The following is a 25,054-nucleotide window of genomic DNA, read 5'->3' on the forward strand; positions in this document are numbered from 1 at the left end:
TTGTGAGAGTTTGAACATGTATTTATAGCATATGATGAATTTTCTGTTCAGATGGATGTTCATGGCAGGATCAGAGAAGTTCTTGCTGAGACTATACGTGAAGAGTTAGCACCTGAGCATCAACAATTATCCACAGAAGACCTGATAAAAGCCTTAAGACAGCGAGGAATCATTGATGAAGTTATGAAAGAACTTAAATTTGTAACTGTAAGTAGCTTTTGAAGTGTGAGTTGGTTTAGTGATAGTATTGCATTGAAAGTACTTGTTCGGTTCCATTACGTCTTAAATCCTAGAAGATAACAAGTTTGAGGAACAACATTCAGTTGAAATGGAGGATTCTTTAATTTTTAGAAGATAGCAGGAATAGCAATGTTGCCTCACATGACTCCTTAAGAAGTCTAATTGTAATTCCAGGATGTGAACGACAAGGAGAGGACTTCAGCTCCACCAAAGCCATCTACGCATTTTGTTGAGAGAGAACCACCAGTTCTGAAAAAAAGTATGTTGCTTGTTTATTTTAATGTTTGGATCATAGTTTTAAGATAAATTTTAAGTATATGTTTATTGAACTCCTTGAATTAATATTCTGATGTGAATTGGATTCATTTAAAGTTTCCATATTGTGCAGAAATGTTTTTCTTGCTTATCTAGATTAAAGTAAATTCATGTAAACAGCAGAAACTAGTTCCACATAAAATTTCATTTATTGTATATTCCATATATTTTAAAATTGCTTTCTCCTAAGCACTTGTTTCGAAACTTTTTTTGTTTTTTTGTTCTCCAGTTAGCTAACAGATGTTATAAACATACTTAAGGTCTGTTTGTAGTCTCTTCATATTTATTGCTACGCTTTACAGCTAATATTGACCCAACACGGAGGTATCTTTACCTTCAGGTTTTGGGTGGAAAAGCTTTTCTGGAACATCTTCAAGAACCGGAGCCTTTGCCTGGCCAAATCTGTTCTACCTTCACTCTGTGTTTACATTTTCGGAATCAGCGCTTCCGTTCTAAACCTGTCCCCTGTGCCTGCGAGCCGGATTTTCATGATGGTTTTCTACTTGAAGTACACAAGGATAGCCTAGGTAAGGAAGATTGTAAGTTTGAAGCTGATGCCATGTTTTGTTTTGTTCTTTTTTCCCTCCAACATTACGGTTATTCTAAAATGTGCTTGATATTATTTAATGCTTCTGTGTTTTTATCATGTTTTTCTAAGGAAATAAATTGTTGTATCAGGTTTCACTACTTCTAGATCTTTGTCAGTTCTTACCTATTCTTCTCCCTCCTTTCCATATTTTTCTGAACCTTGTGCTGACAAGTGAAGGAGACCTAAATTTTTTATCATATGGAGGGAAAAGCTTCAGTGTGAGCTTAGTCTGCTTGCTAGTTGGCAAACACCTGCAAAATAGTCAATCATCCACAGCCTTTATTATCTTTGTTCTGTTATTAGCTAAGGAACATGGTAGGGAGCTATGTGTGTTTCTGGAATCAATAGGGGAAACTTGAGGTAGTGGGATAAAGGAAGAGGAGACTGACACTGCCTGAATCCTGTAAAAATTCAGAGTAGGTCATGGAGTGTCAGAAAACAGAGAAAGCTAGAGTTATTGCAGGCACACGTGAGATAGAGTGAATAAGCTGCTAATTCAAAGAAAACCAGGCTTTGTTAATTCTGCTGCTCATGTAACGGTTTATATCATAGGGTCAGAGCTTAACTATAGAAAAAGTTGTTTCCTAAATATTGATATATAGGAAGCTGACCTGAAACATTACCACTTATTAAAAGAATAATGCAAGTATCTTCAATTGCTTTTACTTGTTAGTACATAAAAAGAGTTTCTTTTTTTAGTAATATTTCCATTTTAATTTTTGTAAAATTAAGAGTTACATTGGAGTACTCAAATATAGAAATCTTTTTATCGCCTTTGTAAATTAATCAATTGTAATCTTTCTGTAACTCTGCCCAAATCTTACTTTGATTTAAAGTGGGATTGCTGTTGCTTGTGCTTTTGGACAGAATATTTTCTTAAAATGTAATGTATGCAATGAATGTAAATGTGTATCCTTTAATTTTAAGGAGGTATTGGGATGATGATATTCTGGCTGTCTTGGTTTAATAATGACAGGTGATGGAAGTAAAATGGTGGATGCAACCACTATGTTATCAATATCGGATCCAGTGCATATGGTTCTGATCAAAACGGACACATTTGGTGAGACTACACTAGTAGCATCCTATTTCTTGGAGTGGCGATCTGTCTTGGCTGCAGAGAATGGTGTAACAAATGTTGCTGTTGAACTCCTTGGTGTAGGTAAGAATACATAATAAGGGTATGATGAAAACACTTAAAATATTGGTTATTGAGCTTGCTTATATGCTCAAAGCAGTATTTGTGTTGTAGTTTAATTATAGTTTGACTCATAAATTAATATAAGATATTCTTAGAAAATGTTTATGTAGGAGACCAATGGTCAGATTTTTGACTGTTATCAAGATACAAAAAGCGTGTATTCCAGACCCTCTGTAATAGTGGCCCCTGTGTCAGATAGGAACTCCCACTGTGTGTTTTTTGCAGAATCTGGATAAGTTATCAAAGCTTCCTGCCCTCCCTCAGCACCCCCACGCCTTCCACTGATTAATATCCGTGAATTTCTTGGGCTAATGTACTGAAGAATAAAATCTCGTGTGTGTCCCTTTCACAGCAAAGTAGCAACTGCTGGATGAAGTGTTTTCTGCTGTGCTACCGTTTATTGCAGTTGGTGGAAGCGCACTTCTGCTAGAATAGACGAGCAGCTTTGTTTAGGTGCTTCGCAGTCAGCGTATATGGGTATTCTTATGCATCACCTATCTATGCTTCTTTAGGAGTTGCTAGGATAGTATGATTTAGTAGATAAAGACTACATTTAAGGCTAGATCTATCATGACTTCCTATTCTGGCTCTCCCAGAGATTGGGCAAGTAGTTGATGAGCCATTTGAATGTTCTGTATCACAGTTTCTCTACCTGTTAGGTGAGCAGTCCTTTCTAATTTCGTAAGAGATTAAATTATAACTGCAAAGTATTTTGAAGGTTTGATTTACTATGTAAGTTATTCCTGATTCTTCTCTCTGTTGTTTTTTGGGGAAGGTTTAATGCAGTGTTTATCCAGTGAATGCAAATCTAGTAACCTTATTTACTAATATTGTTTGTCAGCATTAGTTCCTTTTGAAAATGCTGACTGTTGACAAAACACACTAAGTAATATAGATTTGGATAGGCTTTCAAGTAGAAAGGTTTTCACTTACAATTACTTGGAAATGCATACAAAATAACTGGAGCTTGATACTCAGGAGTGAGGGATGAAGTTAAATCTAATTAATTCTAGTTTTTCCAAGTAATAAGGAATCAATATCTAAATCCAGTGCTTTTTCTCTTCTTTCAAAGTCTTGTCATTGTACAAAACACGCCAACAATATCGAAGCATACTGTCATCTCAGATAGACAAACTCCTACCTGAGGCTTCTGTTACTCATACTGCTTATAATCCCATATCTCTGTATTTTATTTCTTCTTACTGTTTATCCAGTTTTAGATTTTGAGCTTTGTGCAACAACAATCGTTTCTTTCCATTTGTTTGTTTTTTGACTTATTATAGCATGCTGGGTACTTCATAATAAAATGCATCTTGGGGAAGATGAACTTCACTCAGTTTTTACCACTTACATCTGGTCTACCTGTGTAGTCAGTAGAAATAGGCACTTTTTCAGTATGACTTTAATAATCTATTTTAGATACCTGTTCTAGGCACATCTAGAATGCCACTCATCATATATCGCAGTGTTGGCTCTAAAGGGGGGCTTGGGTAATTATCTAAGAGGTAGATAACTGCCTTTTTAGTCTGACTACCCTTTCTTTCAGTCTCATTTGGCTCATTCTAGTTTGAAATTTAAATAAAGATATCGATTTTGCATACATTTAAAGACATTTAATTATTTTTTGCACTTCTTGTTCCTGCCTGGCTGCAATGTCCTTAGTGAAATGAATTTGAGAAGATTGATCAAAATGTATTTTGGTTCAAAGGTACAGAATCAAAGGTTTCTGTCGGCGTTTTAAACATCAGGCTTGAAATGTATCCACAGCTAAGCAAGATGCTGTCTCCAGAAATCACTAGTACTCAAGTAAGTAGTTTCTGGGTGGGGTGACTTTTTTTTAAAAATTTTTTTGGATGGGTAACAGGAGAGGGAAAAGCTCAATATAGAGTTACTCACGTAGATGTTAGGGACTGTAGGGGGTTTTTGAATGTCTAGTATTAATTTTTTTCATTTGATTTAAATATACTTACATTTTCTTAAACTATTTTTATATACTGATCATTATTTGAAGCATTACTATAGCAGTTTTTCTAACTACCTGTATCAAAACCTTAAGAAGAGAAATAAGGAAGATGTAATACACTTAATTTTCTGCAGACAGTAGAGGTGTTTCCTTGTTGTCTTTCCCTTTTGAAAAATCATTTCAACAGTCAGTTATCCTGCTTGTAAAGCCAGTAAATGTTGGCCTGAAGGTATATGCAGGTTTTCTTCCACACTTCACAAGCCGAGCAATCCTTCTGTACAGAAATGCATCACTGAAGATAAGCGCCATTTCAGTCAGGCTTGATATATGAGCCTTCTCATAAGAAACATAACTTGAGCTTTTCATTCATTGGATTTTAGTTTCAAAATAGATTCTTAATTTGTTTGGCATATTTTAAATACTGAGCTTTATTTTACATATGCTGGGATTTGATGTTAATATATTTATTAATTTCTAGTTTTTCTCTTTAGACTTAATATATATGAGGTTGTTTTGGTTTGGTTTCTTACCTGCAGTTTTCTTTGGAACGTCAGAAAACAGCAGAAAAAGAACGATTATTTCTTGTATATGCTAAACAGTGGTGGAGAGAATACCTACAGATTAGGCCTACACACAACATAAGGCTCGTAAAGATTTTTGCACAGGTTTGTAAATTCTACTAATAGAGCAATCTGTTCTGTAAGGTATCTTTTTATTATTATTTTGTAGATCTATTCTGAAGTTTCTGTGTGTGTGTGTATATAGAATGTGTATAGATTTATAATGTGATTACAATCAGGTCAGGGCTACATCTGGTGTAGCATGCAAAAAATGAAATCTGTAAAGACTGAACTGTTATGTGTGTCTTGAAGTGTAATGATGTAGAAAAAAGGGCTACATCACAACCCCTGATGTACGAGTTAAAGCTGGTTTAGTCTTTCCCTTGAGTACTCACCCATGGCAAAGACTTAAGTGGTTTATGCAAACTATTTCAAGCAAGTTTTATAACAGCTGAAACAATTTAAAAAGTGGATGTGCTACATGATCCACACAGTATTTGAGCTCTGAGTAGTCTGTAAAGTAATTTGGCTGGTTGGAATCGCAGACTAGCTATAGACATATGAGCAAATTATGCTAGGGTAAGAAATTACTGTGTGTCAGTTGCTCCATGGCAACTGTCCCTCAGTAAAAGGAATAATAAGATACTTTGCATTTACTGTGCTATGAATTTAACAGGCATAGGAGCAGTTTTCCTAGGGCGGATGATGTGCAGTAGCTTGTTATCTCAAAGTAACTTCCTGAAGCAGTCTCTACCTGTTGGTTCTCTTTGGTGAAGTAACTACTGTTCTGGCTGCGCAGTGAGTGTGCAGTGGTGATGTGAACTTCCAAATTAGGACTAAGGTTTTCAAGGTAGGGAATGTAGAGAAGCAAAACCCCTAATTAGATTGGGAATTATAGAACTGGGAATTTGGTTAGGGACCCAGGGTAAAAATGAGACTTGTGGCATTTTGAGAATAAAGCAATGTGAGAATTAACAGTATTCAACTTTCTGCGCCTGCGAAGCTCCGCTAGGGTTGGGAGGAGGCTTGGAGGGAAGGGTTTGTGGGTTGGATTAGAGAACTAAATTCTTTATTACAGAACAGTATAGAAACTGGCAGCCTCAGAACAGTATCGGAACTGGGCCCCTGCTAGCCCAATACCTAGAGAGAGCAATCTTGAGTTTCCCACTGGCCAAAGCAAATGTTAGTAAAACTGCCTTTAATGGCCTTTCTGTTCATTTCAGTTATGTATTCCTAAGAGTTAAAAATCTCTCGACAACAATCTTATTCAGTCTCTGTAAAGCTTTATAATGATAGACTGAAAGCCAGTGGAAATAGAGAAATTAGAATTTCAGAATTGTATGAGAAATTCAATTATCACATCATTATCCAATTTTGTATGCATAATGCAGAAGCATGCATTACATATATGAGACTATTAGATAAATACGGAGTCCTGACTATGACCTCTGCTTTCTTTCTGCCTGTGAATTCATTTCCTACAGGTTTTCAGTCAGCTTCCAGTAGCTGCTGCTTGTCTTACACCAGCCTGCTGGGGAAACATGACAAAACCTTACCATGGGCAGTACGTGACCACAGTAGCTGATAACTTTTGAGTATAAAAATATCAGACCAGGATTTCCTCAAGCTGCAGAGATATAAAAAGCTTTGATGCCTTTTTAAATACAGGAATATAAAACTACCATTTGGCAAAGTGAGGAAAGTTTTAAATAGTTTGAAATAGTTTTAATCATAGTATTTCCTTGCAACACATAATAAAACAGACTTCTTCCAAGAAATCAAGAAATCTGAGAATTATTTGTCTCTCAGTTTGTGTAAATCTAGTCACTTCGTTGTGAGTAAATGTCATTTGTTTCTTGGTGTTATGAAAGGAGATACAGCGTTCAAATTCAGAAGCAAATAACTACCTTTTAAACTCTGGGATTTTTTGTTTGTTTGATGAGATGCGTAAATTGACTGTGGATGAAGCATGAACAGTTCCTCACTCATTTAAGGAAATGAAGTTCAGCCTGTATTGCCCCTGGTGTTTGAACTCTTAGTCTGGAGCATTTACCAGTGGTAGACCCAGGGGAAAAATCTAATGTGTCTTTGAAAGAATCATTGTGCCTTAGTAGTCTTGCGCCTTAATTCTAGGAGCATTTTTGTGTCTTAATAATTTTGAATGGTATTTATTTTGCGGATAGTAAATCTCACGGCAACAAAGACAGTCTGAATTAAGATGAATCTTTTGTGGTATTTGTATGGTTGGAAGTAACCATATTTTATGTTCAGGATGAAAATGGGATAAACCGTCCAGTATGTTCATATATCAGACCGCTTCGAGCAGGCCGGTTACTAGACACACCTAGACAAGCAGCACGATTTGTCAGTGTCCTGGGTTACGAAAGAGCTCCTGTGATTGGAGGAGGTGGTGGCAAACAAGAACAGTGGTGCACCCTTCTTGCTTTTCTGTGCAGAAACAAGGTACATGAAATAGTCTTTGTATGACACAACATAGTTGGATATTGTATTTGAAGACAACATAGTTGGATATTGTATTTGAAGTTAGTAACACATTACAGGCTGCAAATATATGGATTAAAGCCATTTCAGATTGTTAGCAATTACAAATAATAGTCTATTTAAGATCTTTTTAAAGAGGACTACAGTAGACGAGAAGGATTTGGAGTGAACTTTAACAAACGTTTGTTTTACTACTATTGTTGGTGTCGATTTTTTTCAGTACATCTGTCTCTAACAATAAGCTTGCTTTTCTTCATTTACTTTTCTAGGACCCCATATAATTATTCCATGTATCCCTGCTAGCATGCAGGCCACAAATTTAAATTCCAGAGTAACCCAGGAAGAGTTGGAAAAGTCTCTTTTGAAAAATAGTAATTTTGTGGATGTGCTAAAATATGCTGTCAGTAAACCTTCATATTCAATTTTTCGCAATATATGAATTTCCACTGGAAAATTCAGTGTAGTTCTTAGTATCAGACATTTGTATTTATATGACTATAATAAATGGAACATAAATTGTAACTCATTATGGATTATATCTCTCTGTTGTATGAATAAAGGAATACTGATTCCTTTTAATCACTTCTTGGGGTGATCAGTCCTTTCAATCACTATTGAAATACTTCTGCTTTCAAAAACAATCTCACTGATGTGTTTGTATTAAAAAGATCTGGTCTTTTTGGCAGCAGAAGCTGTATCCCAATTTTTAGACCTTCTCAAAGGCCTCCTCGAAGACCACACAGACTAGGCATTAGCTACTGTCTCTAAATACTGGGTCATGCATAGATACCATATAAAGGCATGTTCTCAGCTACCTGCTAGCTTCCACACAGAAGTGATGATAGTGACTTGGGGACTGAGGACTGTTAATTTGAGGTACAGAGAAAGAGTTTCCTCTAAGGCAGAAGTGAACAATTGTACAGAAAATAGCTGAATTTAGCCCCTGAGGCATCCGTTGGACCATTATTATTGTGCTTGTGAAAAGTGGTGTGGCATTATTAAATGGACACAGGTTCACTTGAAACTTGTTTTAACCTACTCTTCTAGATATTTTGCTTATGCCTTATGGTAGGGGAAAACTGCTATCTAAGCAATTAATAATTACATCTAATAGCATTGTCTTTCACACTTCCAACATTCTGAATAGTAGTTGACTGAAGAGCCTTATTGTTCTCTTTTGGAAGGCTGTGCTTTGTATTATTGGGACTTCACTGCATGAGGATGTGAGGATTTCTTTTTGTGGCCAACTTTTTTTAAAGAACTTAAGAGAACAAGAATATCAGACACCACACTCAGATTCATTGATTTTTGTGAATTATCAATGGTAGCAATAAATTTATTAGGGAAGCCTTTTTCTGATTGAAGGGAAGTGCAGCTAGACAAGATTTTCAGCTTTTTTTTTTTAAGTTAAGTCTGTTGGAAGTTCTCTTTTTTGTTTAATTTCTGAATTTTGACAACACACTGAAGGCAGTAAAAATGAGAATTAGATCTTAAGTGAAGAGTAGGTGTATATTTCCTAACTCTGTAAGAGAGTATTGTATAATTTCTATTATTTCCTCAGGTTCTTGCCTTACTTACTTTTTGACTTTAATTAGAATATTATTTTTGTCTTGATGGGTCTGTAGCTTCTGGTTTTGGTTTGCTTGAAGGTATTGTTATGATATTTAGAAATGCTTCCCTGTATTAATAATACCCTGTATTTGAATCAAAAAATATAGATTGCCCATCACTAGAAATTAGTACTGTTTTTAAATGATTTTTTACAGAAAAATGAAACTCATCAAGTGAAGAATTCATTCTTATGCTAAAAGAAGCTTACTAGCCACCAGTATGAAATAATAGTATTTGTAAAATTAGTCTGGAGCTTTTACTGTAGCTTGTAGCAGTTAGTTTTCACATTACACGCTTCCCAGAAACAAACCTAATTCATGAATTTGACTATCTTTCCTCCCCTGGGTGAAAGAACAAGGAAGGTATAAAAATGGAAGGAGAAGGGTTGCTAGCCTCATGCCCTAGTACATAGTGATTCTGCAGTAGATCTAAAACCTACTGGTTGGTTTAGTGCCTGGACTTGCCCCTTCTGTAGTGTATAGCTCTCATCTTTCTGCTGGACTTCTCTAACAGTCCTGGAAATTGTAGCAGGATGATACACTCTGACATAGTACATACAAAAGAATCGAGATAGTTAGCTTTCTAAACCTTGAAATCTTGACTTTTGCTGTGTGCTTTAGGTAAGCAAGAGGGAAACATGGTTAAAGAGTTACTTGAAAAATGTCATGCTTTGCTGTCCTCAATTTTTTATCCATATCTGATACTCTAACCTGTTTATTAATATTCACTGCCTAGGGTGACTGTGAAGATCATGCTAACCTTCTGTGCAGTCTTCTCCTTGGATATGGTTTGGAAGCCTTTGTGTGTGTAGGAACAAAAGCAAAAGGAGTCCCTCACACTTGGGTTATGACTTGTGGGACTGATGGAACCATCACTTTTTGGGAAAGCTTAACAGGACATAGGTGAGTAAATGGAATGTAAGAAAACTAAACAATGTATGCTGAGGTTGAGGAGGGGGAGTTGAGTGTGTGTGTATGCACATGAGTGTTTTTTGTTTTGTTTTATACACTCTAGTGTTACTAAGTATCCAGATGACCTCTCTCTGAGTCTTTGTCCTGACTACTGCTGTTCGGGAAATAACTGGTTCAGCATGAGATGAAATACTTCATCAGTCTGTAATATATTTTAAGGGCTTTAATACAGCATGGTAACTGTTTGTGCTGCCTCCTATGGCAGCTGGTTGCTCAGTGTTGCTCTCACTGCCATCATTTGTGATGATGGAAATGAAATCAGACATGATTATCTAAGAACCCATATTTTTCTCCTTATTTCATCTGTGAAATCAGTGTTGCATTACTTCTTCACCTGAAGAAATCTCTTAAGTTCTCTGAGAGCCTCTCTCTCGCTTTAGTCGTTTTAGAAGGGCACATGTTGTTCTGTATTCTAGAACATCTGGAACCTGTTCTTTAAAAATTCTTTCCCATCTTGTTATTTCGCATGTCATATTGCTCAAGTACTCAATCCCAATTTTCATGTCAGAATAAAAATTGTTCAGAGCTTCATGTAAAGAGCTTCCAGTTTATTGAGCACTGGGATCCATCCAATTGTACTTTGTAGTGCTATCTGAAGCATTGCCTTTAGAAACGTATTTTTTTTATTGTTATATAGCTTCTGATGGTGATGTTCTTGCATCGGTAAAACTACAGTGGGGACACTTGAATACAATATTTTTGGCTTTGTGAAAGGAGCTGATTAATATACAGTGTTGAAAATAAGATGCGATTCTGTTTTCCCACTGTTTATATATACTGTGATTAGCATTTGAAGCTGTGTTTCTCAAAGTATGGTGACTAGTGGGGAGACTGTATGAGTGTGTTATTATAGTTGCAAAATTTAATTGCTGTTGAGCATCTTTCAATCAGCTTATTTTTCTAGATTTAAAGATAAAAGTGATGTATTATTTCATTGTACATTATGCTTCCAAAATGTGTATAATTTTTAGAAACAAATGCCATTTTGTGAAAAACTTATAACCAGTTTGGTTTACATTTTAAAATGAGAAATGACTTATTTCTGTCCTATGTCAATATTTTTACCTTGCCTTGAAATAATGTGTATTGGTAAGAAACTGAATGTCTTTGATCAGGTACATCCACCGCCCTATCAGCCCTGATGACCCTCCTCTAGTTGAACAACCCAAGCCACTGTATCCTTATCGCACGATAGGATGCGTCTTCAACCACCAGAAGTTCTTTGGAAATTGCCAGCCCTCTGATGCTGTGGAGGTCTGTGTGTTTGACCTGCAAGATGAATCTAAATGGAAACCCATGAGTGGAGAAGCAATAAAATCCGTGTGTTCCCCTGGAACTGTATCTTCAGTTCCTCCTTTACCTCCTCTCTGTGCTTCCACAATAGATACTGCAATAACAAGCAATGAGATGGAATTGCAGCTGAGAATACTATTCTCAGAACACAGAAAGGTAACGTCTAATGACTTTGATCTTTTGAGGTATAGCTGTATGTTGGTTAAAATACTCACGTCTTTGCAATGTGGTTTCCATCAGATTTGCAGAAATGCTGTGTGTGAAAATTCAAATAATTGGGGAAAAATATTTGGAAAGATTGTACTGAGCTAGTTCAGATCTTGTATTTATTATTTGCGCTGGCACTTCTGTAGTCCCATGTGTGAGCTCTTTCCCCCTCCAGCTTTCCCTCTTGTTCCAGGTCTATGGTTTTCAGCTTACTGGCATCTGTAGACTGCGTATGAGTGGTCCGTAAAAGAACTGAGAAGATCAAATCTGTTTGTCAGTAGGCTCTGTGTATCCATCACAAATGTTTTAGTCCGTAAAAACAAAAAACAACAACAAAAAAACCCCAGGCTTTCAGCTTTCATAATCTCACTCAGACTGCTTTACAAAACTAAAAGTTAGTGGTATTTCTAGAAATTAGTTTCCTCCTTTATCATGATTTTTACACGACATAAAGTGGCAGAAATGATTATTCTTTGCTGGATGTGAAGGGATGATACTTTAAATGCTGAGTAGCCTTATGCCTTTTCTTTTTAATGTTAAAAATCTCCTTTTTATCTCTTGCCACATAATGTCAACCTTAGGATGACAAGTAATTTTCAGATTGAAATTACTGTAGGAATCTCATGCAACACTGAACACTGAAGTCGTAGATTTTTCTACTTGTTTGCATTTGGGAGATGGCAGGAGCCAGGGGTGGGTGGCTGGGTGCGCTTATACTTGGGGGAGGAGTTATGCATTCTTTTTCAGAAATGGGTTACCATGAGAGACATGGAAAAAAATACAAGTGAGGTGAATCTCAGTTGTGCTTTTTCAAGTTTTTGCTTAGTATTTATGCACTAACACTACTTTCTTATGTTTCACACAAGGATACTGTAGCTAAAACATCTAGTTTCAACTGTACTGGTCTTGTTTTAGTCTAGCAGTCTGACTTCATTTCTTGCTAAGTGTTTGATACTTTGTTTCTGTTGTTTGTTTGTTCTGGCTTGGTATTGTAAATCAATATCCAAATACTACTGCTTTGTGGGTTAACTTCCATTAACTACAAATTAAAGATTTGTCATAGATTTATTTTAATCTGTACGGTATTCAAAACTTGTAATATCTTAATGTTCATTCTGCACTACAGTCATCATTCTGTGACTTGCCTCACAGGATCTTGGCCTTTCTACTGTTTGGGATGACCAGCTATCCTATCTGTTGTCACCAGCATTAGCAGCCTATGAGCTTGAACGTACAACAGGCATTTCTGCAGGGAATGAAGAGTTTCAAGATGCTGTAAGAAGAGCAGTACCCGATGGTCACACATTTAAAGGGTTTCCTATCCATTTTGTATACAGAAATGCCAGGAGAGCATTTGCCACATGCCTTCGGTAAGATTAAATATGAATCTCATATGTATGTATAAAACCAAATAGCAATTCTTAATTACGAGCTGCAATTCTTCTTTGATAATGGAAAATCAATTTCCTTATATTAGAACCAGAAGGAGGGTTGTGTGGCACATGCAGTGGGTCATGGGGTAGAGCTTTTGTGTCACATTTGTGAGCTCATTGATGGTAGACTATTTGTGGATTAAATAAAGAATGAACAGTATGTTGTTTGCTCCCCTGAAAATATGGTTTATTTCATTTCTCTGAGCTTTTAAAAATGATCAGTGGTGGGTTTGGTTTCCTCCAAGGCACAACAGCTATTTGACACTAATAAAATAGTATCACTGTTCATATTGGCAGACTCCTTAAACACATTATTATTGAAGTGTTGGTTAGTCATGTTTGAAATAACTGCATATGTGTACATGAACATTTTAATGATAACTTAGTATTGTATCTGTTGTTCTTGTTTTTCTTTTTGTAAATAGGTCTCCTTTTTGTGAAGAAATAATCTGTTGTAGGGGAGACCAAGTGCGACTTGCAGTTCGTGTACGAGTGTTTACATACCCTGAATCTGCATGTGCTGTTTGGATCATGTTTGCTTGTAAATACCGCTCTGTACTTTGAAAAACAAGATGATTCATAACTTTTTTAGATCTGCAAAATTATGTATGTGTGTATAAATAATGCAATTAAAGACTTATGTATTTTATATAAATACTACTGATTTTGAATATTGCAGTGTGTGTATCTGAGAATTATGTGTACACGGTAATGATTGTATTTATAAAGAGAATTTATTTTTATTTTAATAAAAGCTACTTTAATATCTTTGGGTACAGGTCTAGTCATTAAAATGCATGAATAAAATACTGACTTCTCTTCTACAGTTCTGAATTTGGGTAAGAATTCATTTAAAAAAAAAAAAGTCTGTTTTACCTGTACATTTGTATTGGCCAGGGTGAAACGGAGGCAATCACAACATGGTTGAATAGTACCTTTTTTGTTACCATTCCTTTCGGTTTGTGCTGAGATATGCAGACAAAAGGTAAACGATAATCTTTGGCTATACTGCCAAGATAACATGCAAAATGGCAAAAATGAGAAATGTGCTGTTTGTTACGCACGCACGCACACACGTGCACACATACACATGGCATAATAGTTCTAACTGAACTGCTGACCAAGGTAGAAATTACCATGGCAACCCTATCACAATTACCAAATATGGGAGTGAGGCTGTATTTGGGGACAGCAGGGGAGAATAAATGAGAAGGCAACTCCCTTTTCCCCTGCCCCCCCACATTTGAAATAGGATCACAGGAAAGATGCTTTCAGGGACAGATGGTCTGTCTTTTACACTGCATCTCTTATAGTGACATTTATTACTCTTTTTAGTTGATTTTGTTAGTTCCTCTCCCATGTGCGTTCAGATTTTATTACTAAGTATTCCTGGTCTTACTGATATTTATGGTAAAGATGACTAGTATCCCATAGAGATTTGACCAAGGGTTTATTTGATTCCTTTCCCAGGACATGATTCCTGTTACCAGGACGGAAAGCTTCAGCTTGAATACATTTTAAATGTTCTGAAATTCTTTCCTAAAAGTTGGTCCAGTTAAATAGATGAAACTGTCTATGCATTTAGCACCGCTATAAGGGAAAGGTATATAAAACTTATGCTACATACACTTTCCTGATATGTGGATAGGCACTTAAAACCTGTTGGGAAAAAGCAGTAAAAGGCTAAGCAGCAGTGTGTTATTGTATGTGTCATGAAAATGCCTTGAAACTTACAAAGGTAAAATTACCCAACAGTATTTGTATGCTATTTTTAACAGCTTAGTGAGTGACTGAGATCCAGAAATACTGAAGTTAAAGTTTGTGTTCTTACCACAAGAAAAATTGTTTCTGCCTCTCTTGGAGCAAACAGTAGCTTCTAAGAGCAGTTCAGCAAGGTCTAGGTAATCCTGGATCTTAATCTATGGATTTAACAATTGCTGAATTCTTGATTAAAATTGAGACTTGTGTGCCTGAACATGAGAGTATCTACTGGGTTAGACAAAGTCTGTCCAACCTAATGCCTTTTCTCCAACAGAAGCGTGTAACATGACAAAAAATGGAGAGGAAAAAATCGAAGCATGTAGAGGCTTATCTCTCCCTATTACCTTCCCCAGCTTCTGGCAATAGAATTTAAGAAGTTTTTGAGGTAGTTGTAGCCAGACTATTTTGCTTAATGGCCTTTCATGATTTTTGTCCAGTTCCTTCTGAAACCTGTTTATGCTTCTACCCTCCAGCATTCTGTGACAATAAGATCCATAACTAATTATTCATCTGTAATTTTGTTTTTCTTAAACCTGTAGATGATGGTTTTGCTGAGTGTCTTCTAGATTTCATGCTTTGAAATAAGGCGAGTAATCAGTCCTTTTCGAGCTTCCCCATGCTATGCATCTCCCTCATGTTTTTATCTGCATAGGCTCCAGTTACCTCTTTTTCAAGGCTGAAGATTCCTAAACTATTTAATTTCTCCTTCTGTAGAAGCCATTCTATATCTTTGATTATCCACCATATCTATATCCACTTCCTCTTGGTCTACTATGTCGTTTTAACCAGAGGATGATGAGGCACTCGTTATAGGTTAATATAGAATAAAGTTCTGTTTTTTATTTTTTATTTCTTACGTTGTTTGCCTTTTTGACCATCACTGAGCCTGAGCTTTGCTTTTAATGATTTATTCTGTGACAGTTGTTTCATTATAGCGTAAGTGGTAGAAATTCTGTTCTTTGCTCAGACAAGAGACACTAGAATATTTGTGTTGTATGGCTTTACAGTAAGTAAAACATGAGTAAGAATGCATGCATCGTGATTTATTTTATTTCTCTCATTGCTCTGCACTCCATTTTTATCCACTGTTTATATTATGTTTCTGTTGGATGGTAGCAGAATTAAATGAAGTAGCTTGTCAGAATTGTGTTTAAAGTATGAAAAAAAACCCTTGAGGTATAGTATATTTCCATTCAGTGCTCACTTTATGTGGCTGGACAGAAACATCATTCCAAAAGATACCATTGTGCATTTGTAAGCACAGTGTGCATTTGTTTGGGACAGCGTCTCAAGGCAAAGGCTTGCCTGCGTGGGCAGTAAATCAGTGATTCCTGTTCTTAAGCAGAATTGCTTTTCTGTTACAGTGTTTTTTTCTGGTTTCTGTTATGCAGATGACACTACAAGTCTCAGGCTTCTACTTCAGTTAGGTGCTTCTCATTCTGTCCTACTTTGGGATTTATTTAAGGGAAATTGCTTGCTTGGCAATACTGGCCTTTACAAGATAAGAATGATTCAACTCTGTTTCTGCTGGTGCTGGAGCAGAAAGGAGTAAATAACTCTAATCCTAGAGGAGGTCACAGTATGTATAGCAGAAGCGAACATTGGTATTTTGCTTGTACATTTAATGAGAAGTGTAGTAATATGACTCCATTGTTGAGTCTGTTTTTCAGAAGTGCTAGAATACTGCCCACTGCAACACTGCAGGTGTTACTTTGCGATTTTAATAGTACATTGTGTACTTTCTGAGCCTGCAATCGACAGATTTGAAAAACTACAAATCTGTTTTTGCATTACGTACCTTTTTGTACTGGAAAGATCAATGTATTTTTCACCTGTCATGCAGCGTACAAGTACCCTGATCAAAACTTCAGATGGTATGAATTCTCTGCTTATTTCGTTGTATTTAATTTAATTTCAAAGGCTATGATCATAAAAGGTGGTTATGGCTAAATGACTAAACAGCTTAATTAAAATACTAATGGTGTTTCATTTTTGGTAGTGTATGTGTAAGTATGTATGCAATTATAAAGGGGAAAAAGTATCCACGTTCAATACAATACAAATAAAAGCAAAATACTGATAAAGAGACCAGTCTTTAGAACTTAAAACTATTCAGTCTTTTCAGCATGCAGAAGAGGACACTACAAAATTTTGTACTGTTTTAACTTTGAAAGTTCATATGAAGCGGGGTGCTAAGGCACATTCTGGGTAAAATTGGAGGATAGAACAGGAAAAAAAAAACCCTTAAAAATGACTTCTAACGTGAGTGCCTATGACAGGAAGATCATTTTCCTGACAGTTGCGAAGCGTTAGCAGGCTGCGTCCGGGCTGCGGGAGAAGCTGGCACAATGGCCAGGCCGTGCTCAGGACGGGGAGAGGCGGCTCTGCAGCCCCTCGGGGAACTGCTCCATTTTCGGGCCCTTCGCAGATACGGTGGTTGGGGTCGTCCAGCTGCTTTTGACGTTTCCGCGTAGCTGAGAGTCTCCTGCCCTGCTCCTCCTGGTGAGGGACTTGTTAATGATTTTCCCTGCTACATCTGTGGTGGAGATGGAAGTTAGCGTAACTGTATTTTACATAAAATATATGTAGTTATATAACTAACAACGATGGATTACCGGCTCCCTCGGGGGCCTCCAGCGCCGCCCTCTGCGCGCGCCGGCAGGGGGAGCGGCGGGGCCGTTGGCCGTTGGCGGCGGGCGGGGACGCCATTGCGTTGCTATGAGCTGGCTTCCCCGGCGGCGGCGGCAGCGGCAGCGGCAGCGCCGGGCGGCCCGGGCGCCGCTCCTCCCGCCGGCCGGCCGCTGCCCGCCCGCCTGCGCGCGGCTCGGGCCGCCCGGCGGCCTGGTGGCACTCGCGGGGCGGGGGAGGATGAGCACGGCGGCTCCGGGCGGCCGCACCACCACCGCCACCAGTGGCAGCAGCAGCAGCAGGCGCCGCCGCCGCCGCGGGGCCCGGCCGAGGGGGCCGCTGAGCTGAGCAGCGGCGGAGGCTGGGGATGGCGCTGCCGGCGGAGCGCGGCGCCGAGCCGCGGCCCGGCGCTTCCCGCCCCGCCGAGGAGGAGGAGGACGGCGGCGGCGGGGCTGGCGGGCAACCGGAGGCGCTGTCGCTGGAGGAGATCCTGCGTCTCTACAACCAGCCCATCAACGAGGAGCAGGCGTGGGCCGTGTGCTACCAGTGCTGCGGCTCGCTGCGGGCCCGTCGCGGCGAGGCCCCCGCCGCCAGGCTGGGGGCAGCCGCCCACCTCCGCGTCTGGCGGGATGGCGCCGTCACCCTGGAGCGGGGCGAGCCGCCGCCGCCGCCCGCAGGTAAGGCTGGGCCGCCGCCGCCTCCCGGCGCTGTCGCGGCGCTCCCTCGCCGCGGCGCATCCCGCCTGGGCGGCGGGCGGCTTCGCTCGCCCTTGCGCCTTTGTCTGCAGCCGCGGAGGGGGCAGCCCGCTCCCCCGGCACCGCGCCCGCAGCAGCGCCGTGGGGCCTGCGCGCAGCGCGGGGAGGCGGGAGGGGGCCTCGGTGCGCGTCGGGCCCCGCACGCGGCGGCGTGCCGCGCTCCGTGGCCGTGCGGGGCGTGGGGTGCCCTGCTAGCGGCCCCGCTGCGGGAATGCCTGCGGCCGCCGTGCCCTCCCCGAGGTTTCTTCCGCGAATAGCTGGCCCTCAGGAGGCCCCTAGCAGAGCAGTTTAGACCTTGAGTACCTAATACATCAGCGTGCACCTGCCAGGGGCTTAGCACGCACCATCCGCATTTGAAAAACGCCCTGGAAAGCCTGCTTTACATTGGAGGGGAAAAGAAGGGTGCGTTTCTGTCTCTTAGCGTTTCGAAGCTTCTGGTTATGAATGTCATAAGGAGTGTTTTTGGTTGCCGGTAAAGCTTGATTTCTGAAAATAAAACTAAAGCCAGCTAGCTGAGTGGTGTGGTGGTAACTTCCATGCAGATGACTGTATTCCCCAGGATTAGCCTAGCTAACATCCAGCGCCACTGAATTCTGCGGGGAGGTTGAGATTTCAGGGTTTTAAAATTATATGAAGCAGAAGGTAGTACTAAGTTCTCAAAATGGGATTAATGAGCCCTCAGCATTTAGAACATGGATAAGATGTCTGGTGTTACAAATTAATGAAGGCCTTTAATAGAGTGCCTGCCTGAAAAATCTTTTGGCAGAGAATTACAGTAATCCAGTTTGGAGCTGGTGGTACATGCAAATACCAAAATAGAGAATAGAAGATGGGACACAATGTTATATTATTTAAATGAGTCTAATAATGATTTCCATTTAAATGTGACCTGACATGCTTTTTTAGCATTATAATACTCTATTTTTAAAAATAATTAATGTCTGCCCATCACCCAGAGGTGACAGGGGCAATACTTTCCCAACCAAGGCATCTGCATGGCACAAGAACATGGAAGAGAGATGCACTGCTTACTGTGTGCTGCATTTGCTTACAGTGTTTTGAGGTGGTATCTGACTTCATCATCTCTTTCTCTTGCTCTAGGAAATCTATGGAAATACTGTGCTTTTCTTGCTTTTGACACTTTTTCTTTGCTGTTTGTGAACTTACTCTATTTCCTCTTACAATACATCTTTAATGACTTTTAGGAAGGTGTTTGTTTCAGGCTCATCACTGACATCCAGCATGTCTAGTGCATGTTAAAGCTGCACGTCACATCTCGCACAAACATTAAAATGTTTTAGTTAGCATGTGCTGACTGGTTTATGTTGATATCACATTTAAGTCTTAATATAGACAAGAACTGACCTCTTTGTCTTTCTTTCCAGTTCTTTTTTCTCTTATTTCTTCTTTTTTTATCTTCTTCTGTACATGTGTTTTGTTGCGCATCAGTTAACATCACATACTTGTGCTTAGTTCTTGAAAATCTTGACATATATATATATATTAGCTATCCAGTCTGCTAAGACTGCTGGAGAACTTAAAAGGAAGGGGGAGGGGGGGGGAATAACCCAGGGATAGTGCTGCCTCTGGTCCAGATAACAGAAAAGGGGAGGAGGTTTGGAGAGGAGATTTCTGTCAGATGCCCACTCTAGGTCTCACTCAGTGATGCCACATCAGCCTCAGGCTGGTAAGTGCCTGAATTTGAACGGAAGTGGTATTCATCCTGGGGTCCTCTCCCTGCCTCCGGTCTTCGTGATATCTGTAACTTTGAGTGTGCTTTTGCAATGCAGGCCGTTGCTCAGCCTTAACAAAGCTTCTCCAAAGGATCTTGTTTGTTGGTAGCAGTAACTGTCGGCAACGTGAAACAAATGTGGTTCTATCAAGGGGCTTTCGGTCTTTTTTGTTTTGTGGGACTTGTAGCCATTTTGTGTTGGAAAGCGTCATACACATGATACAGAGAATGTTGCTAATTCACTACATGGCATAGTGAAGAGTTGACCATAGGCTCACTTCTCTTCATTGTCTTCTAAACTGTCTCGGTTCTCTTCCTTATTGCTCACTGCAGTGTCTTTAGGTGGTGATTCATGGGTGTTCTAAGCCAGTTTCGGCTTGAGCCTCCTGAAAGGGTAGTTATTCTTATGCTCACATATTCTGCTTAATAGCAATGAAAATTAATAAGACCCGTTTCCCTGGTGCTATGACTTGGGGAGCAGTATAGAGTAGCATAGGCCCTGAAGCTGTCTGTCAGTAATAATTTTCCTCTTGAGATACAAGCTAAAGTTATCTGAAATAGAAGTGTGGATTTTGTAGAAATAGATGATACTTTTCCAAAGCCATTTCCTGTGTGTCAGTTTTTCAGCTGATCACAATACTTGAAATTCCAAGTAAAAATACCTAAAAATTGAATGGAATGTCCTTGAGATAGGAAACAAAGATGAGTTTCAGTGATATCAGGCACAGAAAAACAACCTTGAAGTTGAATCCCAGTCATTAGTCAAAACCAGGGAATGATTCTCGGATCTTCCTTTCAGTTTTATCTACACATTCTGTTAATATTTTGTTATCTTATTTTCTTAAAAATTTTAATTAGGCTTTGATTAAATAGAAGTAAAATTATTCAGAATTAAAATATCACTCTGTGGTTTGTCTTCATGGGAGCATTAATATTACCTGACATTTGAATCCCTTGAAAGAGGAAGATCGGGAAGGATTCACGGGAATTGTTTTCCTGCCTTTGTATTTCAGGCACCCCCGGTCAGGAGGCTGGTTAGAGCAGTAGGGCATCCTGTGGGTTAACATTCTTGGCTATAAAACTGTTTGTTTTGTTACAGTAACACGTAAAAAATGCTTAGCTGTAGGTTGGTCTGTAGGTTTGGCTAATTCATAGAAGCAAACATTGGCCGTTAGTTTTGCTTTCTCTAAACAATAGACTCCTGTGTGGGCACATAAAGGAGTCCCCAAAGAATGGTGTCTTTGGGTGGCGAACATTCGGGCTTTGTTCAGGACTGCGAAGAACGATGTGATCGGTCATGCCTGTCAGGAGAGCTCAGGCTAATTGAAGAGCAAATGCAGCCAGGTCACAGAATTTGCTTTGGAGACGCTTCTAAAGTGCTGTTTTTGTAGTGTATTGCAAACCATCCCATTTTGCCAGACCCAAAGGAAGCATGAATATGCAAGAAATGAAGAGTTCACCCTGGTCATCTTAGGATGAATCATTGTAGGTGCTTTCTGACGTCTAAAGACCACAGATGTGCGGGTTGCATAGAAATACCCGAGATGAAATTGGAGATACAGTGCAGAATATGTTTTATCTAATGGATATTTTACTCCTCTGTTTCTGGCAATTTATATAAAATTAACTAACAGTAGCATCAAGTGCCAGATGCAGCTTCTGAATGAGTTAAAAAGTTTGGTATAAAGATGTGGTTTGATTTCTGCAAATCATCTTCTTGAGGAGCAGTCCTTAACATTTTTTTTTCGAACTTCAGCAACAATGTTGAAGTGACGGATATAGGAGTAGAAAAACTGCACAAGAGCTGAGGAAAAAAGTCTTGTGCCAAGTATTTAGCTGTGGCAGAGTGCTTCAGTACAAACACAAGGTCGTTTCTTTGGAGTCATGTTGTCATTGTAAGCAGGATAAGGATTGTGGCTTCCCAGCGCGTTAGCTTCTGGCTGCCCATTCCTCTTGCCTGCGAGAAAGTTTTGGGGATGAGAAAGCGTGGAGAAACTGAGTTTTTCCCACAGGTTTTGTTGGTACCGGATCCCAGGCTTAGTTAAGGTAATCACCAATTTCGATGGGCATTGAGCTGGCCTCCTGGAGAGGAATGGCTGTGAGTATCTTGGAGGGGGGGCAAGGGCAATAGTTAGAAAACCCGGCGAGGTGGATATCCAGCCGTTGGCATGTTCGCAGCATGCCCTGGCCTTCGCTCTCCCTCCGGAGAGCTTGTCTCTGCGGGGAACGCAAGTGGCCATTTGTTTGCGATGTCCTGCAGCCCGAGAGGAGAAGGCACAGAGGGAAATCACTGCTGGTTTTATCAGAATTAAGCACCATGCAGATTTTTCTCTCGGAAATCTGCCAAGTATTCGGGAGGGGGGTACAATGCAGGGAGTATTCTGGCTTTGCATCAGAAAGATCACAAAAGAGTTGACTGCACAGTGGCTTTCAGAGGGCTCTGGGTGAGAGGTGCTGGAGAGAAACGGCTTACATTGTTTGGGCAGTTGTAATGAGTTTTGTGTCCTTCTTACACCCTTGTGTGCCCTGGTGTTGGAAGGCAGTGCAGAGGAGTATAGGGCTAATAAATGCAGATTTACCTTGTATGCATACGTGCATCTGTTCTCATGTATCACTCTCTCAAACAGTGCTGAGGGAAAATATGGAGGCTTTTTAGAGGAAAATGAACGTAGCGACACTTTACTTCTGATTTTGATGGCCCTTTTGAAAGACAGTGGATGAGAGTAGCCTCGTTTGCTGTTTAAATTTTAAAACCAGTGCTGCTGTGAATACTGCTAAAATAAATATGACTTCTAAAATTAACATTTAATCAAAAATTCTCAATTTAGGTTTTGTTCTAGTGTATTCAGAAATATCTGTATTTAAAGATAGCGAGGTTTGATGTCTTCAACTTCACCATTTTCTGCTAGAGTTTTAAGGCGTCTGTGTTAGTGATGGAAGTTGGGGTAGGATGAAAATGGCACTGGACAGTAGAGAAGAACCTCAGTGAGTTAATATTTTATCTCTGTTCACTCAGCTGTCTGAGCTGTGAAGGAGAGAAAGCTTAGGCCTTATTCGTATTAAGCTTTCTGTGATTAGTGTAGTTCCCAGTGCATAAGGGTAAACTGGAAGGTTTCCAATCATGGCTTATGCTGATGCATCCTGTGCACAGGGAAGTACATGGCTTTTCTGGGAGTATGAGGTAGAGACCCCTAATGTAAAAAACTGTGGTCAGGGAGAAGAAAAATAAAGAAAAAATTCCAGCATAAGCTTTTGGGGGGCAGGCTAAAAAAGCATATTATAAATGTCTGCACAAAACAAATGCAAGGATATTACCAGCAGTGATGGGTGACCTTGGCTACCTAGATTTGTATGCTTGTATGCTAAAGATGGTAAGTAGGCAGTGAAGACACAAGGACTAATTTGGTGGTGTCAGAAATCTACCTTTGATTCTGTGGAAAACCTTCAAGCAAGGAACAGCTTTAACTATAGCTAGAAAATATTTGAGGAATTGTGGGATCCAGAAGTTCACCATGACTTAAAGTAAAAGATAACATAACATGTAATTTATTTGGGTTTTGATTGAATAGTGCAACAAAAATGTTGCTTTAGAAAGAAAAGTCAAATTGCAATTGTTGTTGTTGACAATGCTGGAAGAGTGAAAAAATGAGATGTCTGCCATGAAGTTGCTGGGTTTGCAGGGAGTTAATGTGATGTATGCAAGGGGCTTCATGGGACAGAGAACAAAGACCCTTAAAAAAGAGGGTAATAAAGTCCAACTTCAGGAGCTGGTTGTGGGTGACAGCTGGCCACACGGTACTCAATAAGAGTTAATAGGTAGGACTGGGGTAGCATGAGAAATGCTTTGAAAATGAAGGAGGTAGCTATGTATGATGTGACAGGGAGAGAGAGAAAGCCTTTAAGGGGGGATTCAGACAGAGAGATGTCATCAAAGCGACGGGCAGTGAAAACGATCTGTACAGTGGCAGCAGAGTGAATGGCTGTGACCAGGACAAGACTGTGTTTGTCAGGGCTGGAGAAGGGATGTTGCGGTAATGAAAGTGTGAGATGATGAGAGGATTAAAGGAACATAACATCCTGGATCTAAATTGGCTGTGAATCCATCCTGCAAAAGCAGGGAAGCTTTTTTCCCCTAATTTCTGTTAAAAGAAAACTGAACAGTATTGTCTCTTTGTTTCTGAATTATTTTATTAGATTACAGCATTGGATCCAGTAAGGAGACAAAAAAATATTGTTCCATTCCTAATAAAACTCTAGGCTAGCTTGTATGACACATACAGATAGCTAGGATATGGGTGTGTGATTGAGTACTGTGCACTTCAAGAGGGAGAGAACAGGATGAGTCAGTTTGTACAGTGCATATACAAGACTGTGAAGACATAGCCAAGGTACAGGAAAAATTAACAGAGAACGACTTTTTTATTGACTTCAAAGAGTTTATTAACACTGGGTAAAAGTTCTTAGCTGACCCAGGAGTGCAGCGTTGCCAACTTAGAAAAGTTGTAACCTCCTTGAAATTCTGCATCCGTCAAATACGATGGCAGAAGCTACCGGTGACGTCTGTCACAGAGTCAGAGTGCTGCAACAAACATGAGCGCTCGTTGAAGCAGCAAGTCCACGGGTAGCTCCAGCATAGATGAGAATATGATTAGAATAACAGAACTTAAAAAAAGGGAGCTTCGGAGATGCGTGAACTCTGAGTGCACATTTATGCTTTTTGGGGAAGAGATGATATCTGGACAGGCCAGGGAAAAGTGAATGTAGTACCTGTATTTAAATGAGCATCTGCAGAAGAGTGTGCCAGCTATGAATAGACTATAGCAGCACTTGGAGAAGTGTATGTCCTGCAGTATTTATCTTAAAATAATTAAAATTGAAAGAGTAAACAAAATTGACTGGATTCCTAGGTAAACTTACAGGTGTGAGTAATGGCACGTAGACAGAATTGTGTGGTTTCCAGAGTGCGTGGTAGAAATGGGACAAGATAAAGAGTAATAATTTGTAGTAGATCTCAGAGAATAGCATAAAGGTAGTATGAACTTGTTCATTTGGAATAAAAGAAAACTTATTTTAATACAGCTTTTATTACAAAATATAATTTGATATTGATGCCAAGAGTCATTACATTTACTTTTTACCGAAGTTACTTGTAACTGTATGAAATGAGGAATAACTTCAGTGAATGAGTTGAATGGAGAAAGATGAAGGTTTGAAAAGATTGATAGAGTGACGAAAAAAGTGCTGGCCTCCTAGCTAGCTGTTCTTTGAGGGTCTCCTCAGACTGCTCCTCATC

General features: G+C 39.5%; 2 protein-coding genes across 4 annotated transcripts in view; both read left to right on the forward strand.

Annotated features, from left to right (window-relative positions):
- The window catches only part of CEP76 (centrosomal protein 76), a 14,964-nt gene extending 1,313 nt beyond the window's left edge, over nucleotides 1–13,651 (forward strand). The window contains exons 2-12 of one of the 2 annotated variants that reach the window (XM_026094357.2): nucleotides 52–207; nucleotides 415–499; nucleotides 858–1,082; nucleotides 2,121–2,306; nucleotides 4,054–4,151; nucleotides 4,845–4,973; nucleotides 7,140–7,331; nucleotides 9,717–9,883; nucleotides 11,068–11,401; nucleotides 12,605–12,822; nucleotides 13,311–13,651. In XM_026094357.2, coding sequence (XP_025950142.2) covers nucleotides 52–207; nucleotides 415–499; nucleotides 858–1,082; nucleotides 2,121–2,306; nucleotides 4,054–4,151; nucleotides 4,845–4,973; nucleotides 7,140–7,331; nucleotides 9,717–9,883; nucleotides 11,068–11,401; nucleotides 12,605–12,822; nucleotides 13,311–13,449 — 1,929 coding nt within the window. In that variant the 3' untranslated portion in view covers nucleotides 13,450–13,651. Of the gene's footprint in view, nucleotides 1–51; nucleotides 208–414; nucleotides 500–857; nucleotides 1,083–2,120; nucleotides 2,307–4,053; nucleotides 4,152–4,844; nucleotides 4,974–7,139; nucleotides 7,332–9,716; nucleotides 9,884–11,067; nucleotides 11,402–12,578; nucleotides 12,823–13,310 lie in introns of those variants that run through there. The other variant, XM_026094358.2, reaches the window with a different exon arrangement.
- Nucleotides 13,652–17,386: 3,735 nt separating this feature from the next.
- Nucleotides 17,387–25,054, forward strand: part of SPIRE1 (spire type actin nucleation factor 1) — a 123,866-nt gene continuing 116,198 nt past the window's right edge. The window contains exon 1 of one of the 2 annotated variants that reach the window (XM_026094330.2): nucleotides 17,387–17,951. In XM_026094330.2, the coding sequence (XP_025950115.2) occupies nucleotides 17,642–17,951 (310 nt within the window). In that variant the 5' untranslated portion in view covers nucleotides 17,387–17,641. The remainder of the gene's footprint in view (nucleotides 17,952–25,054) is intronic. The other variant, XM_026094329.2, reaches the window with a different exon arrangement.

This window comes from Dromaius novaehollandiae, chromosome 2 (assembly GCF_036370855.1).
Source record: "Dromaius novaehollandiae isolate bDroNov1 chromosome 2, bDroNov1.hap1, whole genome shotgun sequence".
Lineage (NCBI taxonomy): Eukaryota > Metazoa > Chordata > Aves > Casuariiformes > Dromaiidae > Dromaius > Dromaius novaehollandiae.